This window comes from Neopelma chrysocephalum, unplaced genomic scaffold, assembly GCF_003984885.1.
Source record: "Neopelma chrysocephalum unplaced genomic scaffold, ASM398488v2 Primary Assembly neopelma1_82, whole genome shotgun sequence".
Classification (NCBI taxonomy): Eukaryota; Metazoa; Chordata; class Aves; order Passeriformes; family Pipridae; genus Neopelma; species Neopelma chrysocephalum.
In genome coordinates, this window is record NW_020897744.1 from 1,886,216 (window position 1) to 1,901,204 (window position 14,989).

General features: G+C 62.6%; 1 protein-coding gene across 2 annotated transcripts in view; it reads left to right on the plus strand.

Annotated features, from left to right (window-relative positions):
* Window positions 1-14,494, plus strand: part of SEZ6 (seizure related 6 homolog) — a 15,113-nt gene extending 619 nt beyond the window's left edge. Inside the window, exons 2-17 of one of the 2 annotated variants that reach the window (XM_027691223.1) lie at window positions 7,296-7,865; window positions 7,938-8,071; window positions 8,990-9,182; window positions 9,505-9,690; window positions 9,765-9,933; window positions 10,308-10,474; window positions 10,557-10,751; window positions 11,148-11,286; window positions 11,369-11,565; window positions 11,643-11,837; window positions 11,917-12,108; window positions 12,188-12,385; window positions 12,487-12,525; window positions 12,627-12,747; window positions 12,832-12,934; window positions 13,573-14,494. In XM_027691223.1, the coding sequence (XP_027547024.1) occupies window positions 7,296-7,865; window positions 7,938-8,071; window positions 8,990-9,182; window positions 9,505-9,690; window positions 9,765-9,933; window positions 10,308-10,474; window positions 10,557-10,751; window positions 11,148-11,286; window positions 11,369-11,565; window positions 11,643-11,837; window positions 11,917-12,108; window positions 12,188-12,385; window positions 12,487-12,525; window positions 12,627-12,747; window positions 12,832-12,934; window positions 13,573-13,605 (2,831 nt within the window). In that variant the 3' untranslated portion in view covers window positions 13,606-14,494. The remainder of the gene's footprint in view (window positions 1-7,295; window positions 7,866-7,937; window positions 8,072-8,989; window positions 9,183-9,504; window positions 9,691-9,764; window positions 9,934-10,307; window positions 10,475-10,556; window positions 10,752-11,147; window positions 11,287-11,368; window positions 11,566-11,642; window positions 11,838-11,916; window positions 12,109-12,187; window positions 12,386-12,486; window positions 12,526-12,626; window positions 12,748-12,831; window positions 12,935-13,572) is intronic. The other variant, XM_027691224.1, reaches the window with a different exon arrangement.
* Window positions 14,495-14,989: the final 495 nt, after the last annotated feature.

Below are 14,989 nucleotides of genomic sequence, written 5' to 3' on the forward strand. Positions count from 1 at the left end.
CACCCCCGCCCCCATTCCCGTTATCCGCCCCATCACCCGCACCGGGGACGCGCAGAGCGGTTTGCAGCCGGGCTGGTGCAACGCCGCCCCCGGTATTACCGGCGATGGGGAGGGTACCGCGGCATCAGGGGCTTGGCAGGCACGGCAGCGCCCGGCGGGACCCGTGCCCGCGGTCAACGAGCCCTTCGAGCCGCCCTTCGTCTGGCTGTGCCGTGATCCGGTCCCTCCGTGCAGTCCCCACCGCGGGGCACCGGGGGCATTTGGCTCTTTCCCCCCCTCCTCTGTTGGGGTGACACCTCCGTCTCCGGGAGGGGCGTGGGGAACGTGGGGATGGCTGGTGTTGGTCCTTCCCAAGGAGAGCAGCCAACACCCAGCTCGGCTCCCTGGTTCTGCCCCCCACGGGGCACCGGCAACCTCGATGCCTCATGGCTCCACTGCCCCAAAAATAGGATTGGGAACCCTCTGAGTCTTGGGGAGACTTGTCAGGGATTGGGGTGCCCCGGACCACTGTGGCCATGCACAGGGCGATGGGCGGGTCATGGTCCAGCCCCGCTGGCCCCGGTGGGATGCGGGATGCTGGATGCAGGATGCGGGCACCGGCTGCAGGCAGCAGCCGTGCGGGGAGTTACATAAACTCCCCATCTGGCAGCGGAGCCCAGCCGGGGAAGGGCGCCGTGGCCCTGCGCCCGCTGCTATTCCCAGCTCGCTCTGCCGCCTGGGATTGCTGCCACAGCCTTCTTCCTTGTGAGAGGGGGTGAATGCGGGCAGCAAGTGGGGCAATGCCACAGCACCCCCATTTCCTGCCCTGTCAGAGGGGCAGTGAGACTGGAGGGGGTCTGTGTCACTGGCTCTGTCCTGGGGGGAGGGCCCTGGGCAGGGCAGGTTTCCCCCAAGGGAGGTTGGTGCTTACTGTGTCAGTTTAATGATTTCTAATGAGCAATTACCTCTAGTCAGTCCCCTAATTTCTGAATATCAATAAAGTTAATTAAACTCCGCATGTGCATTTCCCGGAGTCTTAGAAGTAGGGATACTCTGGGAGGTGCTTAGGTTTTCCTAGGGCTGGGACCCATGGAGTCCTGTCCACACTGTGCCCCCTGTCATGTGATGGGAGTTGTCCATGGGCCCCAGCCCCCAGCTCCCTGTCCCCCATCAGGCAGGGCTTCCACAGAGCACCCCAATTTCCATGCAGCACCACCATGCTCAGTATTACTGTGGCCTTGGCTTGGCATTGATGGGCTGGTGCATGATGGGGATGAGCCATGGGTCTGGAGGACACGGGTGTGGAGGATCTTGGACCCCTCAGTCAGGCTGGGGGCTTGGTGATGCTCTCTGAGTGGTGGCAATGCAGGGTCTGATTCTGCATCTCTCCTCCCCCAGCCATGGGGCAGCACCAGCCCCTGGTGCCCACAGGGATTTTCTCCAGCAGAGAGTGGGCTCTGACCCCTGCAGCACTGTTGTAGCTGGGTGGTACGGTGCCAGGCAAGTCTCCATTCACCCTGCCCCACTGAAGCCCCTCTCCTCAACTCTCCAAAGCCATAGCAGACCGGACATTTTTTGAGGGGGTTATCTTAGCCACACTGAAGGGAGCTCCTTGTAATTTGGGGTCCTGGCAGCTTGGGGGTAATGAGAAGCAGTGTGGGTTGTGGCAGGGGGCAAGGCCTGTCTGTGCCCCCTTGAGCTGTGCTACAGCATCCAACATCAGCCAGATGCACCGTGGGAAAGATGTATTATGGGGGCATGATGTCTCTGGGGATGTGGGTGCAGGCTGGGGTCTCGGTGTGAGGAGGGGGCCGGGGGAGGAGGCAGGCGTCTGCTACAGTAATTAACGGCGCGTGTGCCCGTGCCCTGCATGCCTCGGAGGAGTTCGTCACCGCCACGCTGCCGTGCCGCCAGGCCAGGATTATCTGGATAATGCTCTTAAGCCAGAGAGCAGGAGGGCAGGGCTGTCCCGCGGGGATGTGGGGCGCAGGCTGAGCCAACCACCCCCACCATCCCCCGGGAGCCTGATTGCCGCAGGGATCGCCTGTGGGTTTGCGGTGGTGGGAACGAATTCAGCACAGGGTGCTGTGCCAGGCAGGGCTGCCAGGCAGAGCCAGGGCAGCAAGAATGTGGGGGAAAATGGGGCGCAAAGAAGCTTGGGCAAGGACGTGACAAGGGCACCCCCAGGCCTGGTGCGGAGCAGTGGGGAGATGCCCCCCCCCGTGCTGCCAGTGGGACCCCCAGGCTGGCATGGGGCTCTCTAGGGCTGTTTCCCCATATGGAGCCCCATGCCAGGGTGGGGGCTGGGGCTGACCCCAGCTGTGGGGTCCCCCGGGAGCACCAACAGCCCCCAGGGGAAGCGGATGAAGTTGTGTCTCCAGTGGCTCTGACGGGAGAGGATAATTTCGCTTCCAATCAATTCTTTAAATGCGCACAATTGAAAGATTGCCTCTGAAAGCTGCCTATAACCAGGGAGGTAATGGATTCCCTCCAGTCGCAGGCAGGGAGCTTGGAACAGCAGCATCCCTTCCTCCTGCTGCCAGGGAGATGGGGTGAACTGGAGGACCAGCACTGCTCCCACCACAACCATCCTTGGATGGGTGAAGGGGCTGCCTGGACCTGCCAGATGCAGCTGGGGATGCCTCTATCTGCCTGGCTTGCTGCCAGCCTGCCCTGTGCTGAGACCTGGCAACGCTCATCACATCTTTCGAGGTGCCAGGGGGGTCCCACTGGCCAAGGCTGGGGATGCACTCGATCCCCAGCCTGCAGGAGAAGCGTCAGGAGCCAGTCCGCACGCTCACTGTGCCAGTAGGAATTATTACATATATAATTTAAATGCAGTAACGAGCTGTGCTGAAGGGATCAAATATTAATCAGCCGCAAGAACGCTGCTCTGACCCTGCGAAAATGGAGAGAGGTGCTTGAAATGCCAGATCAGCCGATGCTGGGCCATGTATGGGGGGTGATGCTCAGACAGGGCGGGCTCCGGTGGTCCCCAGCTGCCCTGGGAGATGGCAGCAAGGGGGAATGTGGTCATGGCATCAGCCCCTGGTGGCTTCTAGAAACGGATGGTTCATCCTATAGGAAGAGCGGTGACGGGGCAGAGTGTGGGGTTGGCTGGAAGGGAGCCGGTGCTGGAGGCAGCTGGGATGCTGGCTCCGGCGGGAGCAGGCGGCGATGGGAGGGAATGGTGTCCGCGAGAAGGATGACATGGCTGAGCAGCCCGACAAGCAGCTCTCGCTCGCCTCCCGCAACCGATTTCAATTACTGTCGCTGGCAGCAGGCAGGGAAGGGGAGATAGGAGCTGGGAGGGCAGCGTGGCTCTGCTCTCCCTGCCTGACTCCTGCCCGTGCTGGGCAGGCCCCTCCAGGACCCAGGAGTGCTCCGAGAGCTGGATGCTCCTCTGTCACGCAGCGGGGTGAGCTATGATGGATGCTGGGGGAGTCCAGAGCTTGCACAGAGCCCCATGGGGGGCTGCTGTCCACACTGTGGGCACTACAGGGTGGCATAGCAGTGGGGTCTCTGTCACAGGGGATCCTGATGCAGAGCTGGAGGGGCTGATCAGCACAGAGAGGGGGGACGTGGCACCACACAGTGCTTGGGTCTGAAATAGCAGCAGACATACAATTTATCCCCGCTGCCGCCGTGCAGGGAAATTGCTGTACAAACCCATTAGCTCCACAGGGAGAGCGGGAAACTGGGATTACGTGGGCTGTGGGTGACGGGGAGGGGATGAGGGCACCACTGGCATCCGCCGGGTGGGGAGGGAGGAAAGCCCCAGGGATGGGCACCCTGGTGCTTGCCGTGCTCTGCCCTCGCGCCCACCTGGTGTCGGTGACGCTCGGGGTGTTCGGTGTGTCAGCCGGCGCTCGGCCGCCGCGATGCTCCAGGGAACCGGTTGCGGTGACGTGACATGTGTCAGCGGGTAAATGACTGTTCAATTCAAGGAGAATCGCAAAACATACAAGGTCAAACGCTTCCCCACCAGTGCTGCCATGAATATTAAAGCAGAGCTCCTCTGGTAGCTGCCAGGGCTGGCGGCCATACTCACTGGCAGTGTCCCCGGCCACCAGGACACCCCTTGGGTCGCCTCCCCAGCTGCTCTAACAGTCTCAGCTTGGCCACAGGCATCTGGGGTCACTGGCAGTGCCAGGATGGAGGTGGTCATGGGGTGGCAGGACGTGGATGCCGGCATAGGTGCCAAAGGCATTCCCAGTTCACCAAGCTGGGTGCCAGTGGTTTGGCTGCATGGCAGTGGTGTCAGCTGGATGTCAGGGGAGCTGGCTGCACAGCCCTGCCTGTGCCCACCCACCCTGCCTGCATCCTTACACTGCCTGCCCGCGCCTGCCTGCATCCCGACGCTGCCTGTATTCCCATGCTGCCTACACCTGCCCACCCACCACCTGCACCCACCTGTATTCCCTGCCTGCTCCTGCCTACATTGCCTTCCCATTGAAAGCAAGCCTTGCTTCCTGCTAGGGGTCTACAGAGACACCAGGATGGGACAGATGGGGATCTGGCATCAACAGTGCACGTTCCATTTCCTGTGCCTGCTTTGGGATCTGGGAGCAGTTCAGGGGGCTGGGGGCTGTGGGTGAGGGAACGTGGAGGCTGTGGGTGGGGGAGCGTGGCATTGGCTGCCTGACAGCTCATTAATCACGGCTGCCGGCCCTGGCCATGGGGGTAAAGCCAGATTGGATTTTAAATTGGAAAATAAACCTGGAATCCTGTGAGGCCCTCCCCACTGTGCCCAAGATGCCTCCTGCCTGCCCCCTCCTACAGAAGGGGAAACTGAGGCAAGGAACACTACCGTGCCATGGCACTGTGATGCTCCTGGGGCCACCAAGGGCCCTGTCCTGTCCCCTCCCTGAGCTGGGCACTCTGTTATTGCTTTCTTGGCGGGCAGCATTGATCGGTGCTCCCCAGGCGGCCGCGTGCTGCCTTATTTATTTATTTGTGACAGCAGGCAGCATCGATTCCCGTTGGGGGGGCAGCCGCCCGCCACAGCCGGATTAGTCTCTGGCATCTCCCGGCTGCCGTTAATAAACTCCCGCCCAGCAAAGCCAGTGTGAGGGATTAGGACCCCATCCCGGCTGCAACCATGGGCACGTGGCAGCCGTGCCCAGGAACACTGGCAGGCACATGGTCAGTGGGGACCTGTCAGCCCCTTTGCAAGGGTCTGTGCCCACTCTGAGCTCTGGAGGGTCCCTGCTGGGTGCCAGGGGCCGGAGGGGCGGCTGATGGATAGCTGGTCCCATGTCAGAGGCCCCTGGTCACCTTGGGGGCGTGGGAGGGACATAGCTGTGGCACTGGAGATAAGCTTCTTAGAGACATCTGTGGAGGTGGAGGCTCTAATCCTGTGGTGTTCACGGGGCATGAGTGGCAGCAGCTGGGCATCCAGTGCCTTCCCACAGAGGGCTGAGCATCCTGCATCCCTTAAGGGTCAAGACAATCCTGAGTCCTGAGCATTCTCTGGTGATAGGACCACCTCATGATACCCAGAGCAACCCACGAAGCCCAGGGCAGTGTCTGGTGCCTACATGCTCCCCAGGCCAGGGTGCACAGTATCCGGATGGGACCTGCTTTAGGATCCTTGCTGTGGGGTCTGGCCTCACCCAGTAGCCTCAGTGGGGACCACTGTGCCTCCCAGCACTCCAGGCAGGTGAGGTGCCCATGGGCAGGGGTGTCCAGAAAGGTGAGATGGACATCTCTACCCCTGCCTTCGCTGTGTGGGGCAGCCGTGGCAGCGCAGGGCCCAGCCCTGAGCACTAATCTGCTATTAAAGCCTAGCGGAGATTTTGGCGCCCTTCAGCATAAACTCATTAACTTTTATGTTCAAATAAATGGATCCTATTAAAATATAATTCTGGCCTTGCTGGGGGGCAAGTGAACCTTTCAGAACCAGTGTGGGCAGGTGTTCACTTCCCTGCTGTGCCCAGGGCATTATCACCATCCCAGGGCGATGGCAGTGGGGGAGTGGGAACACAGGGTGGGTGGTGGGGGGGGTGAGGATGCCTCCCAGCATCCAGCGTCTCCCCACCAATCTGCACACCCAAGATAATGTCTCTTAATAGTCCCTTAAAAGCAGCAGTCGCAGAGTAATTAATCTTCACGGGGCCCTGCCCTGCTACGGATCGGGATAATTACCCGGTAATTGGCAGTATCGTGTCATCAGTGCCTGTGCACGGCAGCGAGACGTGCCCACGCGCTGCCGTGGCCTCGTGCCCCGCATCAGGCCTCAGAGGGATGCTGGGTGCCACCGTGGCATCCTCCCTGCTGTGGTACGGCAGGGCTGGGGAGCAACGCCTGGCTAGAGAGGGGACAGTGCTGCGCCAGATCCAGGAGCGGGAGATGCTGAGTGACTCATTACGGCTGATTAAATTCCCTTTTAATTTTTGGTCTGAAGCCTGTAAGCGGCTGGGCTGGGCACGCTGTGGGTTTGCTCAGGGACTAATGCTTGGGAAGGGACATGGGGCTGTGGTGGGGGGATCCCTGTGGCTGTGGGTGGGAGGTGGGGAGCATAGGTGGAGGTGGTCCCCTGCAGATTGACGTTGCTCAGAGACAGCATGGCTGGAGAGGAGTTCTCACAGACTCATTGCACTGGTGGCCTGGAGCAGGGTCCCAGGCTCCAGTGACATTTCTGGTGCACCTGGTCATGGCAGTCATGTTAATCACCTATGTGCCCGCACCACAGGGATGTGGGGTCCTGGGGGGCCCTTGGCACAGCATGGCCACCTCTGTGTAGAAGGACAATCTGTGACTAGGAACACCAACTCCAGGGCTGTCCCCAGAAGAGCTGGCTCATGGCAGGGGTGGGCACCCCTTCACGTGGTACAAGCTGCAGCTGTGCATTAATTAGCCAGGGCTTAATTGCTGGGACTGCCCCAGTGAAGGGTATGCTGGGAGAAGGTTGGCGGGGTCCCACTGTATGTGCTCGATGTACTTGCTTGCCATCCTGATTTTGAAGGAATATTGGTGTGCAGGAAAGCATTAAACCTCAGAGAGGCACTGGCCTGTGGTCAAAGATTAGTTTGTGGGGAAATGTTAAACCCTGGTGCAGCATCAGTCCCCATCACAGCACAGGTCTGTGGTACTGCCCCAGCATCACTCCCTAGTGAGGTACCTGTCCTCAGAGCTGCATCTATACCTGACACAGCATCAGTCCATGGCCAAGGGTTGGTCCCAGGTGCCACATTGAGCACACTGTTGGTCCATGCTGAAGCATTAGTTCCTAGTTCACCACCAGTTCCCTGTCAGTCCCCAGTACAGCTTCAGTCCACCTGTTCCCGGCATCCCATGTTCTTTCTTCCCTCCAGGCTTCAACGGGCTGGCAAGGAAGACTGGGGAGAGCGCTGAGGTTGAGCCGACGGTGCTGCCCACCCCGGCGGAGCGGGAAACAGAGGCTCACTTTGTGAGCACGGCGCCCACGCTGAAGATCCTCAACCACCACCCGCTGCTGGAGGACCTGCTGCATGAAGCCTTCCTGAAGAAGGACTACCTGGCCCAGGCACCATTCCTGCCCGCTGGTGCTGGCCCCCTCCTCCCCTCTGGTGCCCTCCAGCCGGCCCCTGGCCCCCCAGCCCCCAAGCCCTCACCTCACACCCCTGCCCTGCCCCGGCCTGCCTTCCCCACTGACCCGCTGACCACGCCAGCAGGGCGCTCTGGGCCATGGGGGGAGGCATGGGGGGCTGTGCCAGATGCTGACCCCTCGTGGTCCCCCCCTGGGGTGTCAGAGTCAGGCACTGCATCCCCCAGCCAGGCACCCACCACTGCTGGCACATCCCTGCCACCCCGCACCGGGGCTGCTGTGGTGCCTGGGGATGAGGAGGGAACCACAACCACCTCCACCATCACCACCACCACTGTCACCACGCTGCAGGGGCCAGGTGAGTACTGGGGAGGAAGCTGGGGGGAACTGGGGTGAAGTGCGACTGAGCCGGGATCTTGTCTGTCACCAGCTCCCTGTAACCGGACGCTGGCGGGTCCTGAGGGTTGGTTGGTGTCCCCGGAGCCAGCTGGTGCCCCCTATGATGGCAGCCTGGACTGCACCTACACCATCTCTGTTTACCCTGGCTATGGAGTGGAGCTCAAGGTGAGCTGAGGGCTGTGGGTGGGACAGGGTGCCAAGTGCCTGCAGACAAGTGTGGGATGTCCCCTACTCCCTGCCCTGGCTGTGTGGTTGTGCAGGGTGCAGCAAGCACATGGTCTTGTCTATGTCCTTGTTCCCATTCCTGTGTCCCTAAGCCAGCAGAGTGGCTCAGGGCATTGCCTATCCTCAGGCTCCAGCGCAGAAATGTGGGTGCATGAGTTGATGGGATGCCCCAAGATGCTCCGTGCCCACCAGCTGCCATGGCTGGCACCCATCACAAAGAAGTGTTGTGAGATTTAATTAACGAAGCCCTGATGGAGAAGGTGTAAGCAATGCTGGCAGGTGCCGTGCTGTGGTGCAGAGCCAGGAACACCCAGAGCCCATCTGCCAGGAGCAGAGGCTGACAGCAAATCCTGCTGTGCTGAGGGCACATGCTACTGCCGTCAGTGGCACGTGGCCATGTGTTCCTGTCTCTGCTGGAGCCGCTGCTGAAGGTGCTGTGGCTTGCTGAAAGCCACATGGCTTGCTGAAAGCTGGTGGTGAGCCAAAGACAGCATCTCCACCATCAGCCTCACTCCAGCCCACACTCACCGGTGCTGCTGCTCCTCACCATGCAGCACAGCTTAATTAAGATCATTAATAGCAAATTGCTCTGAGGGGTTGGAACACACGCACACCTGGCTGTGGACAAGGCTGTCGGCGCGGGTCTGGCTGTGTCATGGTGCTCCGGCAGGGCCGCTGGCTGGTCCCAGCCTCTCTTGGCATGGGGGATGATTTATGGTGCTGCTAACCATGTTTGAAAGGTGCTGCCCCGTGCAGACAAGCTCCAGTGCGCTATCGACCATGGAGAAGCCACTCAAGGACGAGCTCCGAGCTGGATGCGGGGTGATGCTGTGGTGGTGACACTTGTGTCCCCTGCAGGTGGAGAACATCAGCCTGGCAGAGGGGGAGACGCTGACAGTGGAGAGTGCAGGGGGCCTGGAGCCCATCCTCCTGGCCAATGAGTCCTTCCTGTTGCGGGGCCAGGTCATCCGCAGCCCAGCCAACCTCCTCACCCTCCGCTTCCAGAGTCCCCGGCCCCCCAGCCCTGGATCCTACCACTTTCACTACCAAGGTATAGGAACACAGACTCCCCTGCACCCCCTGGGGGCCTTCCCTACCGACATGGCACTAACTTGGAGTGTGGTCACGCACCATGAGTTTATCTGTGCCGCTGGCAGGTTTAAGGGGGCACTGACCGGGTGAAGAACGCTCATGGAGAGTTAATTGGTGTGAGCAATTACAGGCTCATTTGGCATAATTCCTGGCAGCCATAGCACCATGTCACCCAGTCCTGCAGCACTCAGGCATTTTGGGGGGGGCTGGGGAGGCGGGTGCTGGGATCTGGAGGGGTATGTTGCCCCCCTGCCCTTGGTAACATCACCACCTGCCCCCAGCCTACCTGCTGAGCTGCCCCTTCCCGGCACGGCCGGCTTTCGGGGAGGTCTCCGTCAGCAGCCTGCACCCCGGTGGGGATGCCCGCTTCCGCTGCACCACGGGGTACCAGCTGCAGGGTGCCCGCCGGCTGCTCTGCCGCAACGCCACCCGCCCCTTCTGGAGTGCCCGTGAGCCCCTCTGCCTCGGTAAGCACCGGCACCGTGGGGATACAGCGCAGCCGGCATGGCACAGTCGGCCACTGATGGTCCCTCTCTCACAGCCGCGTGCGGTGGGGTGGTCCGGAATGCCACAGTGGGACGCATCGTCTCGCCCGGCTTCCCTGGGAACTACAGCAACAACCTGACGTGCCACTGGCTACTGGAGGCGCCTGATGGCCACCGCCTGCACCTCCACTTTGAGAAGGTGTCGCTGGCAGAGGACGATGACAGGTTTGGCCCTAGAGTTGGGGGCCTTGAGGGGTGGGGGCACTCCGGGGCAGACCCGCACAGGGCTGTGTTCAAGGATGAGTGTTGTTGGCCATATTCAAGGATGGGGGATGCTGGTCATGCCTGTGGATGGGTATCACTGACCATATCCCAGGATGGAATCCATCAGCCACGGCCAGGTCATATTCAAGGATGGCTGTAGTTGGCCAAGTGTGGCCACTGTTGGCCATTGGCCACAGTCAAGGACGGGTGCTGTTGGCCACATTCAAGGAAGATACCACTGGCCATGCCCAAGGGTGGGTGCTACTCATCATGCCCAAGGATGGTGCTGTTGGCCACGGCCACCACAGCACCCTGCCCCCATCATGCCTTGGCAGGCTCATCATCCGCAATGGCAACAACGTGGAGGCACCACCAGTGTACGACTCCTACGAGGTGGAGTACCTGCCCATCGAGGGGCTGCTCAGCACCGGGCGCCACTTCTTCGTGGAGCTCACCACCGACAGCAGCGGGGCCGCTGCGGGCATGGCACTGCGCTATGAGGGTACGGGACTGGGATGTAGGGGGGCACCCAAACATCCCTGTGCCTGCCTGGCCCCTGCAGACCTTTGCTCCTGTGCCCACAGCCTTCGAGCAGGGGCATTGCTATGAGCCCTTCGTCAAGTATGGGAACTTCACGGCCAGCGACCCCCGGTACCCCGTGGGCACCACAGTGGAGTTCAGCTGTGACCCTGGCTACACGCTGGAGCAGGGCTCCACCATCATCGAGTGCGTCGACCCCAGTGACCCCCAGTGGAATGAGACAGAACCAGCTTGCCGTGGTGGGTGCCAGGACTGGGGAGTCAGGGGGGCTGAAACTGGGGGTTTGGTGGGTGCCGGGGCTGGAGGGTGCCACAGATGCTGGGGGTTGCTGCGGACACTGGAGCTGAGGATGGGACATGAGAGATGCTGGAGCCACCGTGTTGTTGTGTGTACTGGAGCTGAGGGACATGGTGGGAGTTGGAGACGATGGGAATGGTGGGTGCTGGAGCTGGGATCCTGGAGTGGGTGCTGAAGACAGGGATGAGCTACAATGGGTCCTGGAATGGCCATGTCATGGTGCGTGCTTGAGCTGGAGCCAGTGGGGATGCTAGGTGCTGGATTAGGCCCTGGGCACTGGGTGGAGGGTGCTGTGGTGGGTGCCCCGCGGCAGTGCCGAGCCTGGTGTCTGCCCACAGCGGTGTGCAGCGGGGAGCTGACAGACACAGCTGGTGTGGTGCTGTCACCCAACTGGCCAGAGGCGTATGGCAAGGGCCAGGACTGCATCTGGGGGCTGCACGTGGAGGAGGACAAGCGCATCATGCTGGATGTCCGCGTGTGAGTGTGGGGATGGCCCGGGATGGGGATGGTGGGATGGGGGGTCCATGCACCTCCCGCCCTCATGGCCCCAATGCCCCAGGCTGCGGCTCGGCTCGGGGGACATGCTGACCTTCTATGATGGGGACGACCTGACGGCGCGAATCCTGGGCCAGTACACGGGTGCCCGCGGACGCTTCAAGCTTTACGCCTCCACCGCTGATGTCACTGTCCAGTTCCAGTCTGACCCCGGTGCCGGCCCCTTCGCCTATCGACAGGGCTTTGTCATCCACTTTTCCGGTGAGCCCCACTGGCAGGACAGCGTCATGAGTGTCCCTGCTGTCCCCACTGCCCTGCTCACCCCTCTATCCCCACAGAGGTCCCCCGCAACGACACCTGCCCTGAGCTGCCAGAAATCGCCAATGGCTGGAAGACGTCCTCGCAGCCGGAGCTTCTCCATGGCACTGTGGTCACCTTCCATTGCTACCCCGGCTTCCAGCTGACCGGCACTGACCTCCTGATGTGCCACTGGGACCTGACGTGGAGCGGCGACCTGCCCTCCTGTGAGCGGGGTGAGTGTTGCCCACCAGTGTCCCCCTGCCCTGTGGCGTGTCCCCAGCCACCATCACCATTGGTCAATCCCTACTGCAGTGACAACCTGCCGGGACCCTGGGGATGCCGAGCACAGCCGCAGAGTGGTCTCCAACCCTAAATTCCCTGTGGGAGCCACCGTGCAGTACGTCTGTGACAAAGGCTATGTCCTGGCGGGTGCTGGGACTCTCACCTGCCATGACCGCGCCGCGGGGGGGCCCAAGTGGAGCGACCGCCTCCCCAAGTGCATCCGTGAGTTGGGTACCCCCTCCCCGGGCATGTCACTCAAGCTGATGGCGAGTGCTGATGCCACCATGCCACTGCCCTGCAGCAGAGACATACGAGCCCTGCCACAACCCCGGTGTGCCGGCGGGCGGGAGGCAGAACCCAGAGCGGCGGCTGTACCCGGCAGGAGCCACCTTACACTTCTCCTGCACCGCTGGCCGGGCGCTGCTGGGCGAGGGCAGCCTGCGCTGCCTGCCCGGGCACCCCTCGCGCTGGAGCGGCCCCCCTCCCATCTGCAAGGCGGGTGAGAGAACCCCCCCACACACCCCAGCACCCTGCTGGCACTGCTTGGCATCCCACTTCTCACTCCACCCTTTCTTTCTTTCTTTCTTTCACCCTCTGCAGCCTCTTATGATGAGTTTTACAGCAACCGCAACCTTGATGGTAAGAGCAAGGGGGTGTTGGGGTGCCGGGGTGCAGAGGGGCACCCAGGGTGCAGCCGTTGTGGGGTGTCCCCTCAGTGAGCCCCCAACTTTCCCGCACAGCCGTAGCCAAGGCCGTGCCCTCAGGGACGGCGCTGGAGGGCACCAACGTTGCCATCGCTGTCTTCCTGCCCGTGCTGGTGGTGGCCCTGCTCATCGGGGGCATTTATCTCTACTTCTCCAAGTGAGTGGCCCATTGGCCCCTGTCTCCCCGTGGGGTACTCACAGCCCCTCTTCTGCCTGCCCTAGCTGCCCTCTCTCCCCACAGGCTCCAGGGGAAGCCGGCCCTGCAGCTGCCCCTCGCTGGCTCCCACCCCTACGACCATATCACCGTGGAGTCAGCTTTCGACAATCCCACCTATGAGACAGGAGTAAGTACTGGCCCCCAGACCCCTCAACTGGGGCTGGGCACCCCAGAGACCCCACATCTCACGGGCACCTGGACCAGGGGTTGTGCATGGGATGGGGCAGGTGTGGGATTGGGTCTTGTGTTCCAGGGACAGTGCATTAGATAGGACATCCATCCAGGGACCACACATGGGATGGGACAACCATCCCAGGACCATCCCGGGATGGACATCAATCTAGGAACCACACATGGGGTGGGACATGCATCCAGAGACCACACATCAGCTGGGATGTCCGTTCAGGGACCATGCACAGGGACAACACATGGGATGGAATGCCTATCCAGGGGCTGTTCACAGAACGGGACATCCATCTAGGCACCACACATCAGTCTGGGATATCCAACTGGGATATCCATCAAGGGACCATGTACAGCACATGAGCTGGAATATTCATCCCTGGGACTATGCATTAGATTGGACATCCATCCAGGAACTACACACGGGATTGAGTATCTGTCCAGGGACCACACATGGGATGGTACCTGCATCCCCAGGGTCATCTGTCGTCTGGGATGTGCCCCAGGTCTCTACGGGGTGGGAGATGCCCTGTCCCCGCCCAAGGCACCCCGTCACGCTGCCGAGTGTCCAACCCCTTGCAGTCTGTTTTCTTTGCAGGACACGAGGGAGTATGAGGTGTCCATCTAGGCGTGGGCAGTGTGGAGCTGGGCACCGCAGCCACCCCTCCCGGGCCCCCCCGTGCCCACCGGCCCCCGGCACGGGCCGGGAACACCTCTCCCAAGGAGACTCAAGCCGAGCGCTTGGCGGGACCCACCTGGGCACCGGCCACCCCCCTGCCACCCCCAGCCCACTCAGACCCCTGTGGGGTCTGTCCGAGCCCCACTGTCACCCAGCCCCCCACACCGGGCTCATGGGGGGCTGAGCCAGTGGGGGTCCCTGGACCCCATCCTGCCTCCCCACCCCCTGAGTCCCCGCCTCCCATTCTGCCCCCCCGGGCTCCACCCTTCCCCCGGACCCCCCCCCGCAGGGGCACAGCAGCCCCCCCAGCCCCCGCGATGGAGGAGGGACCCAGGCAGGGGGAGCAGCGCTGTGGGGACCCCCAGGTAAGGACAGGGCTCCCCGGGGCTGCAGCGGGGAGGGCATAAAGCCCCAGGGGGTGGGCGAGAGGCTTGGGTGGCCATGTGGGTACCATGTGGGTGCCCCCCCACCCTCGCTCCCCCTCGCCGCTCCCAGCAAAGGGCTGGTCCCCCCGCACCCCCGTGTCTCCCACCGCCGCCACGCAGGGACGTGTCCCCCCCGTGCCCCCCAGCATGCTGCGTGTGCTCCCGGCCCCCCGCTTGCTTCGCCCTCCCGGGGTGGTCCCCTCCGCCACCGGCGCGTCCTCCGCCGCGCGTCCCGGGGGTGACGGGGTGGGCAGGGGCACCGGGCATGGCTATGCCCCCCCACCCCACCGCCGCGTCCCGCCCGGGCTGGTGACCCCGGCCCCCGGTCTGGAGGGGACACCGCCCCCCTCCCCATCTTTTGGTTGTTTCATTAATAAAAAAAACTGGTGTTTTAGAAGAAGCGATGGGCGTCTTCTTCAGCGGGGCCGGGCAGCCCCCATTGGGTTGCACCCCCACTCCCCTAGGAACCCCATGACACCTCGAGGCCCCGTGCTCCCCTAAAGGGAGGGCGCTGCCGCTTTAAGAGGCGTGGCCTCCGTCTGGGTGATGTCACGCGGAGAAACCACGCCCCCTGCTCCCCCGCGCGCCGCTCGCAGGGCGCCCCCTGCCGGCGCTCGCGGGCTCCCCGCCCTACGTCGTTACGTCACCGGCGTCCGCGCGCTACCCCCCCCAACCCCGCCCTACTCCCGCCCTGGAACGTGACGGCAGCCACGCGCCTGCGCGAGAAAGGGGCCGAGCCAGGCGGGAAAAGCGGGCGGAGCCAGGCGGGGAAAAGGGTGGAGCCAGACCGGGCGAAGCGAGGCTTCGCGCCTGCGCAGTGGCGCCGCCTGAGTCGCGTTCCGTCCGCCCCCCCTCGCCTCCCGCCCTCCGCCGCCGCCGCTGCCGCCGCCGCGCC